Source organism: Globicephala melas, chromosome 3 (assembly GCF_963455315.2).
Source record: "Globicephala melas chromosome 3, mGloMel1.2, whole genome shotgun sequence".
Taxonomy (NCBI): domain Eukaryota; kingdom Metazoa; phylum Chordata; class Mammalia; order Artiodactyla; family Delphinidae; genus Globicephala; species Globicephala melas.
The window spans coordinates 28,227,930-28,241,569 of NC_083316.1; the positions used below are offsets into that span (position 1 = coordinate 28,227,930).

General features: G+C 44.5%; 1 protein-coding gene across 6 annotated transcripts in view; it reads left to right on the top strand.

Moving 5' to 3' along the window:
- Positions 1 to 13,640, top strand: part of RAI14 (retinoic acid induced 14) — a 155,090-nt gene that overhangs the window by 29,031 nt on the left and 112,419 nt on the right. For all 6 annotated transcript variants that reach the window (XM_030843665.3, XM_060295702.2, XM_030843668.3 and 3 more), the window contains exon 2: positions 3,386 to 3,468. In XM_030843665.3, coding sequence (XP_030699525.1) covers positions 3,433 to 3,468 — 36 coding nt within the window. In that variant the 5' untranslated portion in view covers positions 3,386 to 3,432. The remainder of the gene's footprint in view (positions 1 to 3,385; positions 3,469 to 13,640) is intronic.

A 13,640-nucleotide genomic window follows, 5' to 3' on the forward strand; every position in this document is an offset into this window, starting at 1 on the left:
CAGCCACCAGGGAAGCCCTATTATAAGTCATTTTTAATACTCAAAGAAGTCTAACTTATTAGTTCATACTGTAGCCCTATAGGCTAATATCAAGCTTTTTTGATTCAGGCTAGAATTATATCAGATAAGGTAGCTCATGTTAAGCTTTGATTGAGAGTTACATTATTTTTAAAGGGAAAATGGATTAACAAACCCTGTTCGTTGGATCTAGTATTTCAGATGAGAGGGCAGCACGTTTGTGCATCTCTGCCCTACTCCATCCTCCGCGATGGAGTGACATCACGTGATGACGGGTGACGAAGCTGTGTTTCAGTGACTTATTCTGGGTTTGCGCAGGCAGCAAACTGACTAACATTTCTGCTCAGTGAGTAGACATGCTTGAAAGGGGAGAATGTGATTCAAACACCCTTTCCCATATACGTGAAACATTTCATCCTCTTTTTGAACCATTCAAATGAGACTCCCGTGCAATTAATTTGGCTTCACCGCAGCTCTTTTGATCTAAGCATCTTGATTAAGTGACTTTTCCAAGGACTGCTATTAGTGTAGCCTGGCTAAATTGATAGATATCACTTTATCCAGTCTGGCTCTTGGAAGTTTGAATTTGGGAATTAGAGCTGTAAGATTCCAGCTGACCCAAGGAAGGCAAGTCACTCATTGACTCCTGGGTCCTCTTGGGGAAGAGGAAGAGGTATTGAGGCAGAGGGAGCCCAGCATCATTTCAGGGGCAGGTGACTTCTCCCTAGTCCTGGCTTCCAGGGGTTAGGTTCTTTTACCAATACTGAGAAAGCTGTGATCTGTTACTAACTTGAATTACCCCCAGCTACAGTTCTTGTTTCTGAAGTTACTATTCTGTGGGTTTCCAGAACTTCTTTACCCTTGACCCCTATCTCTGTCATCCTGGAGTTATACTCTTGGACCACCCAGTTCTTATACACCCAGAGCCTTGATTCCAGGAAAACATTCACTTCACAGTTAATTACCTCCCCCTGGGAATTTTTGGAATTACTTGCTTTATTTACTTAATCGTCTTAATTGTTCGTTTGCATACTTCTCACTGCCATGCTGGGGGTGGGTTGGGGGGCAGCAGACACGAAGACAAACACCCCAAAAAACTGGCACCACGCCCACGAACACCCCCCCACCCCCACCCCAACGTGACCTCAAACAAAAATCCGACCCAACTTGGTCGCCTAAGACATTGCGTTCTTGCCTGAAGGAATGCTTTGGGTGGTTCCACCTTGGTGGGCTACACAGTTTGTGGATTATCTAAGCCTGGGTTTCTCTTTGCTTCTTTTCCTGCTGCATGGATTTGGCCTCTTTTCTTGGTTATTAGCACTTCTCCCAGAGGGTGGAAGGAATTGAACTGAAAGGGCGATTTCCGTTTTCTAGCTACATTTGATGGAGAACCATGAGCCAGTGACAGGTTGGGAACATCTGATTGTCATTATTTCTACTTGGATTCATCAAACGTGGTTTGCTTTGACATGAAGAAGGGCTGTTTTATAAACCAGCGCAACTTTGATAAGGATAGTTCCTGTTTCATGTACCTTATTTCTAGGTTCTCAAACTTGTATGCCAAGTAAATATTCAACCAAGGAGGTTCCTGGGCCCTGGTCCTGAGATTCAATTTCCATTGACTTTTGCATTTAGCAAACTGTCCCCAGGTCCTTCTGATTCAGATTAAGGAGGGGGCCAACTTCCAGAAACACTGTCTGGGAGTTGGTACTTTGCTGTCCAGGTCCCAGCCCAGCCTTCCCTGTGGTTAAATACGTGGCAGTTAACAAGGTGTAATTACAGTGTGTGTGGTTTCCAAGGCAACACACATTCTGTCACCCCTGCTGAGGCTGGGAAGATTGAAAGGGACCACAGGGAGGCTGCCTAATGGTGTGGCCTCCAGATTAATGTCATCGAGGTGCTTTATGATGACCGGGTTTTGGTACCATTCGCCCAAGGGCCCTGCTTAAGGGCAGCCGCAGCAATGAAAGTAAACAGATTAGAAGCCAGGCAGCTGCTAGACCACTTCTGGAGGTGGCGATGAAGACCTGAGGAGGGATGAGTCCAGCCTTTCAGTTGCTTGCATTTCCCCTGCTCTGTTTCCTCAAATCGGTTTAGTCCAGAATGATAAGGATGGTGGAGAAACATGATGACCTTGAAAGGCTTTTGAAAAATGATGGTCAACTGTGGTCAACATCCTACCACCCTTCCTTAGTCCTCAAATGGACAGGACTGTTGATGTCCCCTGTTCTCATTTTGTCAACTGAGGCTTGAAGTTACATTTCCGGAGCACTTACGAGGTGATGGGAACTTGCACAAAGATTTTTCGGGCCTTTTTGACCTGAACGGGAGGGTTCCACACTGTACATTTTCCAGGTTTAAAGATGGAAAAGATCAAGTTCGTACCATATTTTAGCACAGCAGTTTACTGTTGGGTTTTAGTTTTAAAGCTGTAGGGCAGCGGAAAAGGCATTCAACCGTCAGTCTGACTTTGGGGTCTGGTTTTGACTTTTATCATTCAGAGGTTTTGGGAATGCACACAGGTTTCTTCACTTCTCTCAGGAGGCTCTGTCTCGACCTCTGGAAAATGAGGGGCTTAGACTAGATCAATAGTCTTACCTTTTGGATGGTGACAACCCCCTTGCAGAATCTGATGAATATGGGAACTTTCTTCTCTTAAAAAAAGTACATATATACTGTCATTCCAAAAATTACCTTCACTTTCTGAAGGGACCACAGACCCCTCCTAAATGAGGTGGTTTCTTAAAACTTTTCCAGCTCTGGCTCTGAATCACTGGGTCCCACGACGACCTGGGGGGAGTCTTTCACTGTTTTGAGTGGCTTCCTGAGGAATGATGTATTCAGTGAGGGAGGTTTTGTTGTTTCTTGCATTTTTCACTCATTGCCCTGTGCATCTAGGAGGGGGAAGGAAAGAAGCCACACTGAGAAAAATAAATAGGGAATGAATGGCATCTGGAATATGAACTGTTTTCCTTATCATGCTTCACTACGGTGGCCCTTCCAGAGGAGGTTGAGGGTATAACTATAATGTGAAGGATGTGGAGAGGAGTGAGTTAGGCACATGGATACTGTATTTTGTGCAGTGACAGGTCAGCAGTTACTTAAGCTTTTTCTACTTTGAATGGGAAGTTGGGATAAAATTTCAAGTTTCGGTTCACTTGAAAATGTCAGAAGGTTCCAGGTAGTATCACGAACGGGAATAACGTATGTTCTTTACCACTTCCCAGCCCTTAACTCTGACCAGCTTCCTGACTCAACCCCAGTCGCCTACCCATGGCCCGAAGTCCTAATCCATTCAGGAGGGAGTATCTGTAGTGTTTGTTTGGGAACCTAGATACTTAATTTCTTCTTTTCTTCCTCTGGTTAGGTGCTGAAAGTCTCCTCTAGAGCTCTGGAAGGCTGAATGGACTAAACATGAAGAGCTTGAAAGCCAAGTTCAGGAAGAGTGACGTAAGTAGTCTGGCTGTTCCGCCCACGTTCCTGGGGCTGCAGCAACACCCTCCCTCATACCTTGATAAGGTGCTGGGTTAATCAACTACAGAAGCCAGAAGCACTCTGGGGCCCAGCTCAGGGTGGCTTTTGTGAACGGCGTGTTCTAGGTTCTTTGCTCTATGTGTGTATAGCTTCCGAAAATGACTTTTTTTTTTTTACTCCTGGTATCTGTGCCTTGGAGAGAAAGGAACAGTCAAATTAAACATCTTTTTTCCCCCCCTTGATTCCCGATAGAGTGCCAGAGTATTCCTTTTAAAATTCTAATGAGACTACTGCTCAAACCCTCCCCCCTCCACCTACCGGCTCTGCATCTCACTTGGAATAAAAGCTAAAGTCCTTAAAACAGCCTACCAGTTCTTACATCGGCCGAAATTAAACATCTTAACAAAAAGAATCAGTCAAATGCCTCAGCATCGTTAAAGTCCCCCCAGATCTGATTCAGAATGTCATTCTTAGAGGAAGCTAGTCTCATGAAAGTGGTTAGGAATTACGTGTTAGCAAGGTTCATCTTGGGCATTTAGAAAACTTTTAAATTCTGTTAGGCTCTTGTGGTGAAACAGCAATATCTATTGCTGCCTGCACCTTTATTCTCCCAGCATTCCTGGGGTTCTTCCTCATTTGTTATTCATCATAAAAGACTGGATTGGAGGAACCAGTTATGATGTCAGAATTACGAGACAAAGTCTCCCAGAGGAGAAAATGGAGAAAGATAACATAGCAGCGGGATTATACGTGATGCTATCGTAACAAAAGGTCACCTTATAAACGCTGCCGAGGTTCCAGTCTTGTACTAGTTGCACTCCAGATGCTTGGAGCAGAATGGTTGAATGGGAGAAATTCATGGAAGGGTGTGAGATGGAAGCTCAGAAGTGTCACCCTCCTACTGGGTTTGCTTGGCTGTCGTTTTGCATTAGGTAGTTAAAGGTGAACCTGGATTTTATTTCTGTGCCATGAATTATATGACAGCTTGGTACAGCCGCATTTTTGCAATAAGTGGAGGCCGTGTCTTTTATGGCTAACATCACACACACACATACACACGCACGCACACGCACGCACACCCACACACACCTCCTTTTGGCTGAAGCTTATCTCCTGAGGCTGCATCATGACATGTAACTTACTGCCCTGATAAGGCCCAGACCAGATGAGATGCTTGTGGGATGATTGCAGAATCTTGTCGTGCTGAAAAGAAGTTAGAGCTAGAAAGGATTTTTAGGAAAAAGTGAGCCTCTCCTCATTCTTCAGGTAAGTTAACTACAACTCAGAGAATGTGAAGAGACTTGGCTGAAGTCGTCCACCTAGCCTTTGGCCGGAGTGAGAGCCTTGGTCATCTGACTTCCTTAACCCCTTGTCCCTGCCAATCCCCAGAGAAACCCCCTTCAACCTCCTCATTTGCTGGCCCAATGATGCTACAACCTGCAGACCTCATTGGACTTTCAGTTAAGAAGGGAAAGGCAATTAAATGGAAAATGTTGCCCAGTCGAGCAGATGCGGGTTTGTAAATTGCGTGACCAGGTTAACAAATACCTTTTCCATTCCAAGGGAATTTGGGCACCTTCCATTTGCACAAGTTGAGATTGATTTAGCAAAATTTAATCAGTCTAGAATTCCATGGTGTATGAACAGGGGCAGGGGGAAATGATAGCGTACACTTTTGGTTTAAAAATTAAAAACTGGTGGCCTTAGAGAGGGTGTTGCTGGAATCTAGTAGTTTTTTTAAATAAAAACTGAAGTATTTCCATGATTTAGGGAAAAAAGTCACAGTAATAACACTATTAAAAGCATCTGGGATTTGGCCGCAGAAAGGCTGTGGTTTTGGCAGTTAGGACAAAGGGGAAAAACATTAGAGGAGCACGCTTGGGGGAGGAGAGCAAAAGAAATTGGTATTATGGGGCCAGACAATTTCAGATGGCTCCCCAGTTTCATCCCAGATTGCTTCCCAGAGTGCCATCACTGTACTGTGAGACGTAGGGAATAAAAGCAAAAAAGAAAACCATTTCAAACCCCAGCTTGAAGAGCTAACCATTGTGAAGTATTTACTATATGTCAGGCACTATGCCAGGCTCATTACGTGAACTTCATTTAATCTTGCCACAGACCTGATGTGGTAGGTATTATTGTCAGGCTCATTTTCCAGATGAAGAAACTGAGACCCAGGGAGCTCCAGTCCCTTGCCTGGGCCTGGGTTCCTCTAGCTCAAAGTTGTATAGCTAGTTTTTGTGCCAAAGTAGCCTGATTCCAGAGCCCAGGTTTCCTGAAAGAGGAAATTTGGATGGAGGTTTGATTTTATGAAACAGAGCAGTCCAGGCAGTAGCTTGGAAAAGTGACTTTGGACCGAGGTCCGTGGCCTTGGGCAAGTCTCTACCCTTCCCTGAACCCCCAGGTTTCTCACCTGAAAAGCGGAGAAAATAGTATTAGCCTCATGAAGTTGTTGTGAAGGTTAAAATATGCTGATGTCTGTAAGGCACACATCTTAGGCCTGGCACTCAGGAGGTGCTTGGTAAATCTTTCTTCCTCTTTCTTAATCAGAAACCCACGATGTAGTTCAGAGGACTTCAGCGCTGTGGTTGGCAGACAGGTTCAGACTCACTACAGGTTTTCCTCGGGAGGGTTCCTGCCTCCTGCTTGGGTATCGTGAGGGGTCTTCAGAGCTCAAGCCTGGGCAGTGAGGGCCTCCTCTCTCTTACAACACGTATTTCTCCGTTTAAGCAGTAGATTTGAGATGAGACCGATACCCGAGTGCTTGTGGCACGAAAGAAACAACTAGAGTTCTCTCAATTCTGTTATTCTGCGTGACCATTGGGAATTCTTATTTGTGTCTAAAATTTAAAATAGTCAAATAGGGCAGACTGCAAAGTCACATTTTTGTTGGTGCCAACTTTATTTCCTGTGTGAAATATTTTACTGACCTTGAATATTTTTAAAATTGAAAATTATTTTAAAATTGCTAATTTAATTGCTAATTAAAAGTAAACCACGAGTCAAGAGTATAATTAGGGTTTTCAAGAAAGAAATCCACGATGAAAAAAGTAGGCTGAAAGGTGTATGTGGTCTGGAGGGCGGAATAATCTGCTAACACTTGCCGCCTCTGAGGAGGGATTCAGAGCTAGGAGTGGGTGCGGGAGGGAGTTTTGCTTTTCACCGGGTGCCTTGGGGTTTGCCTTTTTCGGTATACGTGTATGCGCCCACGTGTACCACTTATTACAAGAAAAACAAGTCTTAAACTGTTTATATTCAGTTCGGTGAGCCAAACTATAATCTCCTTTACCTGAAGTGAGTGGTCTCTCTCAAAGAACAACCGTAAACCCTCGGCCATCAAATATTCCTGCTTGTCTTTGTGTGAGGCTGAAAGGAGAATGGGAAAGAAAGGGCCCTTTGTGTTTCTGGGGGGTAGGAAGAAGAGGGACAGCAGATCATGTTCGTGCTCTCGTAAAGGGAAGGCAGGTGACCCGCGGGCGTGATCATGTTTCAGCCAGCCTGCGTCTGGGAGGTCTGCAGCCAGATGAGTTTGTGGCCATTGAGAGCAAATCCCAGGAGTGAGGAAGGACAAGTGTGGCCCAAAGGAGCCCCCCGTGGATGGCCTGAAGGTCATTGTGCCGCACCAAGCCCATCGTGCGGGTAGAGATTTCCTCCGAGTGTCCTTTCTGGAACCCTTGACTCAGACAGCTGCTAAGTCAAGGGTGGGTTTATGTGTGTGACCTAGGGGAATGGGCCCGATTCCCTGGGCTGTGGTTAGATCCTGCCCTTGTCTCCTTGCTTTCATCCCTAAACGTGATTGTGAGCAGATAATCCACAGAGGCCAGAGAAATCCTAACGTGGATGACATTTTCCAGTTCCCATTGCTAACTTGATTTTGGGCATCCTTGAACTTGGGTTAGATACTGGAAAGGATACGGGAGAAATGTGAGGGATGGTTCTTGTCTTGAAGAAGCTCATAAGCCCAGGTGGGAGGAGAAAAGCTACACACAGGAAATAACTAAGGCAAAATACTGACCATGTATAATATAGATAGTAAAAGGATCTCCAGGATGATAGAACCACTTGTTGAATTGTGAGACCTGGATGATAAATGCTATAGATTTTCAGAGAAGGGTAAATCACTGGAAATGGGAAAACTGGGGGGAGCTTTATGGAGGTGAAGCTTCTTCCAGGCCTCAGGGGTGCATAGGATTTGGAACGATGGTTAGGAGAGGAGCAGAGGAAAGGGTAATGCAGGGGAGCCGGCCGTGAAGCACAGTGGGTAGACTCAGTTTCCAAAACTTGCCCTTGCTATGCAGAACAGTGAAGCTTCAGGAGCCCAGGAAAGTGCCCATGGCGTGGCTCTGAGTCTTTTAGCAAGAACACTATAAATTTTTCATTCTAGTTTTAAAAATGGATGTACTTGACTTTTTACGCTTATAAAGTAAGCACAGAGTACTAAATCATCATTATTTACTTCTTTTATGACTAGTTTGAAAGTAGCTTCTTTACCTCTTTAAATATTTGCAGCAACTAGTACGTGGTTCCACATGGAAAAATGAGCTGTCATCATGAGAAATGAGGCCAAGTTGGGATTTCCCTTTGCTAATAAAATGCTCAGGCTTCTGGAATTTCTTTGTAAATGCCAATTTTTAGTGCCTTGAGTGAAATGGGTGGAGGCTGAGGGATGGGAAAAGGGGTTGAAAGATCTTTGTAACAAATCTTGAGAACTGCCTTTCAAACATGATCGAGGCCTTCAGAGTTTACTCTGTGGGTGTGTGTTTAATTTTATGAAAGATTTGTTCCCAATTCTGTTTTCCATTATAATAGGGAAGCAGTGGACGTGCCATTTAGGGAAACAAACAAAAGATAAAGGCAGCCAGTTGAAAATGGCTGGCTCCACGAGAGGTTAAATTGATGGTATTTCTTTCTGTAGCAGCTACTAAGGACTGCAGCTTTCAGCCAAAGAATGCACATACCCCGTGAACCTTGAGGAGCCAGACACATCCTGCTCGGACAGGAGTTGGAATTTGTTGCCTGTTGAGAGAATAGCTCTCATGAAGGTCAATAATCGACACCTCCGCCAAGGTATTTTTTTCAAGGAGTTTTTCGTCATTTATGATAAGTTTTTACAGATGCCCAAGACTCCCTCCCCTGCCATACATGCAAAAAATAATGAGAGTATTTAAAATCCGAGCCTCTTGACGGGGGAGCCTTGGCCAAATCTATTGTAAGGCTAAGCCTCTTCGTTTTCATCGACATAATTTAAAAATACATCGGAGGTGACCTTTTGGGATGGAGGGCTGAGGCTCTTGGAAACTTCTGCAGAGAATTTGGTCAGGTTCGTGTCAGGCTACATAGTTTCTCCAGGTCTTGTCAGCCCGTCTTAAGTGGGGAATCTGTTTGCTGCCTGATTTCACCTTGTATAAGTTTCCTAGGGCTGCCGTAAACACACATTGAGTGGCTTCAGCAGCCATCGTGTATTGTCTCACGGTTCTGGGGACCAGAAGTTTGAGATCAAGGTGTTGGCAGGGCTGCTTCCTCGTGAGGGCTGTGACGGGGAATGGGATCCACGCCTCTCCCAGCTTTGTCTGGTGGTTTGCAGTCATTGGCTTGGAGATGCGTCGCCCTGATCTCTGCCTGCATCTTCACATGGTGATCTCTGTGTGTGTGTCTATCTCTCTTCAAATTTTCCTTTTTTTATAAGGACACCGGTCATATTGGGTTAGGGCCCACCCTGATAATGTCATTTTGATTTGATTATCTTTGTAAAGACCCCATCTCCAGATCAGGCCATATTCTGAGGTACTCAAGACTCCAACTTATCAGTTTTGCAGGGTGTGTGTCAGGATGGGGCACACAGTTCAACCCAAAACATACCTCCATCCTTTTCTATCTAGAGCAGTTTCTTAGGAGCCCTGGCACTCCCCCACTGAGCATGCGTGCTCATAAATCTTAGCTCCACAGTTTCTTCATCTTTGGACTATTTTCAGTGTCTAATAGTGAGGCTAGAGTATCACATTTTTTTAGTGGGTGTCAGTGCCTAATACATAATATTAATCACAAGGGTAAACACATAAGATTAATCACAAGAGGGCTTCCCTGGTGGCGCAGTGGTTGAGAGTCCACCTGCCGATGCAGGGGACACGGGTTCGTGCCCCGGTCCGGGAAGATCCCACATGCCGCGGAGCGGCTGGGCCCGTGAGCCACGGCCGCTGAGCCTGCGCGTCTGGAGCCTGTGCTCCGCAGCGGGAGAGGCCACAACAGTGAGAGGTCAGCGTACCGCAAAAAAAAAAAGAGTAAACACGTATTGATCGCTGACCTACTGCAACAGAAATTAGGAGAAGAGGTCTCATTGATTGAATGCTTACTGTGTGCCAGGCACTGTAACAAACCCTTTACGTGTAATGCTTACAAAACTGTATCCAGTAAAGACCATTACTGTAATACCAATTTACAGAGGGAGAAATTAAGGTTGAGGGAAGTTAAGTAACTTGGACAAAGTCGCACATTCGATAAATGGCAGAGAGATCTGAACCCCGGTTTATCATGATGCCAGAGCTTGTACTGGCAACAGCTGTACACACTTGTTGGCACAGGGCATTCCCTTTCCTAAGTTCAAAAGCTGCAAACTGCAGGAAGTGAATTCTGCTCTGTTGCCCTAAGCAAAAAAGACCCATAGAATGACCTTATTATTATCAGTGCTCTCTACGGTGGCAAATCCTTGGGTTGCTTCCTGAGAGGCATATGCACTTCAGACTGAACTTTTAAAGCAAGAGAGGACAGATGCTGCTACTTTCTGCTCTTCTGCTGCAGTTAAGAAAACCAATTCTGATTCTGTATGGAGCCCTATTGCTGGCTAACTGGACCACAGCCTCATTCTATTGTGTTGGCCAAAAAGTTCATTTGGGCTTTTCCATGAGATGTTATGGAAAAAACCCGAACAAACTTTTTGGCCAACCCAACTAGTTACCCCAGACCATAATTGCAGGAATTCTTGGTTAAACCTGATACCATTCCAGCTGCAGCTGGAGACCAATATGAAACTCAGAACCTGGCCCCTAAACTTGGGGAAATCTGATCGTCTACATAAGCAGTGAATCATCTAGCTTATTACCTATTATCTCTTTATTCTGAATTAATTATGTAATCATTTCGAACTATTGCTGACCTCGATGTTTTTTGCTTGATAAATTCTTGTATGTAACTTTTCCTTTGGAGTGAAATAGGAATTGCTTCTGAATTCATTCCGTGGAGATTTTCAGTTGTGTTTCTATCCACAGATCTTTGCTGTAAGAGGTGGTTATTTTCATTTCTGTGGCAGCAGGTGTTAGCATGAGTCGAAGGCCCAGTATCTATAAAGATGACATTACTGGGACTTCCCCAGTGGTCCAATGGTTAAGAATCCGCCTTCTAGTGCAAGGGACTCGGGTTCCATCCCTGGTCAGGGAACTAAGATCCCACGTGCCGCAACTAAGACCTGACGCAGCCAAAAACATAAATAAAAAAATAAAAATAAATATTAAAAAAAACCCGATGACGTTAGTGACAAGTCTTGACTTTCCTTTTGAGTCCCCACCTCCTTTTAAACAAGGAAAGTCAGTGTGTTCTGATTGACTTGGTTATCTAATTATTAGGTGTTATTACGTGAAAATATTTTCACTTTTTGAAAAGCACTGCCTGAAGGATCTCATTTTTGGTTTTCTCAGGAGGCTGAATGATACGGTCTCTCCCTCCCTCCTTCCTCCTGGGCTGTCCAGTGGGCTGACTGACCAGGAGGTGTAGAGATTTATAATGTGGGAAAAAGAACAAAAAGTCTGAGGAACGACATGTTCTCCTGGGATGGGTTTATTTTGAAATGTATTTCTCAATGCTGAGAATGTTTCCTTGGTAATCTTTCAAACTTGGGCTACAGTTTTGGAGGGTTTTTTTTTTCTCCCATGGGAGCCGGTGTCCATTCTTTGAAGGGATGTTTCATAACTGAGAAGCTGCAGGGTCCTTCAGTGAGACCCCAGAGAACGTATTTATTATGATATGGGGTGAGCTGTGGTAACAAAATACCCTGGAATTGAATAAGATAGAACTGTTTCCTTAAGTAAAGGTTTCAAGCACTCCGGAGCCAGCAGGACAGGTCTGCTGCATGGGCTCACCCAGGGGCCCAGGTTCTTTTACAGTGTCCTTCTGCTGCCCTCCAGAGCTGCACCGCACTGCAGTAGCCAGTTGCCACGCGTGGCTCTTGTGCATTTGAAATGTGGCTAGTCCAAACTGAGATGTTCCCTAAGTGTGAAGTACACACGCGTTTCAAACACTTAGTACCAAATAAAGAATGTAAAATACCTTATCAATAATTTTTTATAATTACACATTGAAGTGCTAATATTCTGGACATGATGGACTAATAAATAAATTTAAAATTCACTCCACCCGTTCCTTCTTATTTAATGTGGCAACTAGAAACTTTTAAATGACTTAGGTGTTGCATTGTCATTCTGCTTTCAAGTCTTATGGAACCAGAAAGAGGGAGGATGAATCCCAAGCATCTTCCTTTTTTAAAGGATGTAACCCTGAAAGTGCACAAATCATTGTTCCCTTGCGTGGAACTGACTGGAGCTTAGTCACATGCCCCTGCCTAGCTGTAAGGGAAGCTGGAAGACACTCTCTAGATGGCAGCCACGAAATCAGCTAAACCTCAAGGGGCAGGAGGAATGGGTCCTGGAGAAGATGAACTCAGTGTTATGGGTTGAGTTGCTACCCATTCCCCAAAAGATATATTGAAGTCCTAGCCCCTACAACCTCAGCATGTGACCTTATTTGGAAGTTGAGTCTTTGTAGAGGTAATCAAGTTAGAATGAGGTCATTAGGGTGAGCCCTAATCCAGTATGACTGGTGTCCTTATGAAAAGTGGAAACTTGGACGCAGACCTGCGCAGAGGAAAGACCATATGAAGAGACACAGGGAGAAGAACACCACGGGAAGATGAAGGCAGAGACCCGGGTGATGCACCTATAAGCCAAGGAAACACCAAGGATTGTCCTCAAACCACCAGAGAGAGGAGAGAGGTGTGGGGCAGATTCACCCTCACAGCCCTCGAAGGAACCAGCCCTGCTAACACATCGATCTTGAGCATCTAGCCGCCAGAACTGTGAGATAATACATTTCTGTTGTTTTAAGCCAGTTAGTGGTACTTTAGGGTGGCAGCCCTGGGAAACAAACACACATGGCCACAGGCAATTTCCACAGTGAGTCTCAGCTGAAAGAGTTAGGTGATAAAGGTGTGCCAGATGTTCTATGGTTTTTTGATGCACAGGCTCAGCGGCCATGGCTTACGGGCCCAGCTCCTCCGCGGCATGTGGGATCTTCCTGGACTGGGGTACGAACCCATGTCCCCTGCATCGGCAGGCGGACTCTCAACCACTGCGCCACCAGGGAAGCCCAGATGTTCTATGTTTTGATTACTTTTACCCCAGAAGTGAACACTTGTTGCCATTTGCCCAATTTCCCATTGTTCTGTTGGTGGACGTGCTGTTCACGTGAAGTTAAACGCCTTTTCCATGTTTGAAATGGAAACTGCTCCTGAGTGTTGCCAGCTGGTGAGATTAGGTTATCAATCAAGCTTCTCCTTTTAGTCCAGGAATATGTTGGGTTTGATAAGAAGTGGGATTAACAGGGCCTGTGTTAAGTATACCATTTACAGTCATCATTTTGGGATTGCTTACATAGATGGGAACTGTGGCGACCTGATCCCACACCTTCACAGAAAAGTTTGAGAGTGAGGTCAGCCTACAATTATACATTATAAACTTAGTTTTAGGTTACGCTAAAGTGCATACATTCATTCGGTCAGCATGCAATCTATGAAACTGTGAAATATGAGGAGTCTTAATTATATCAATTTCATTTGAACATATATACCAGTTTGACTTACTTTCAAATTGGGACTTAGAATTCTGAGCAAAACATTAGATTTGTTGCAAAAGAACTTGGAATAGTGGCATTTCCATTTCCCAGATGTAGCTTTATTACTATAACCTGACATAATATTAATTTTTTTTAACCCACATTCCCCTCTTCAATCATACTCTGTACTGTTGTGTTTTTTTAAAATTTATTTTGTTTATTTTTGGCTGCACTGGGTCTTCATTGCTGCACACGGGCTTTCTCTAGTTGCT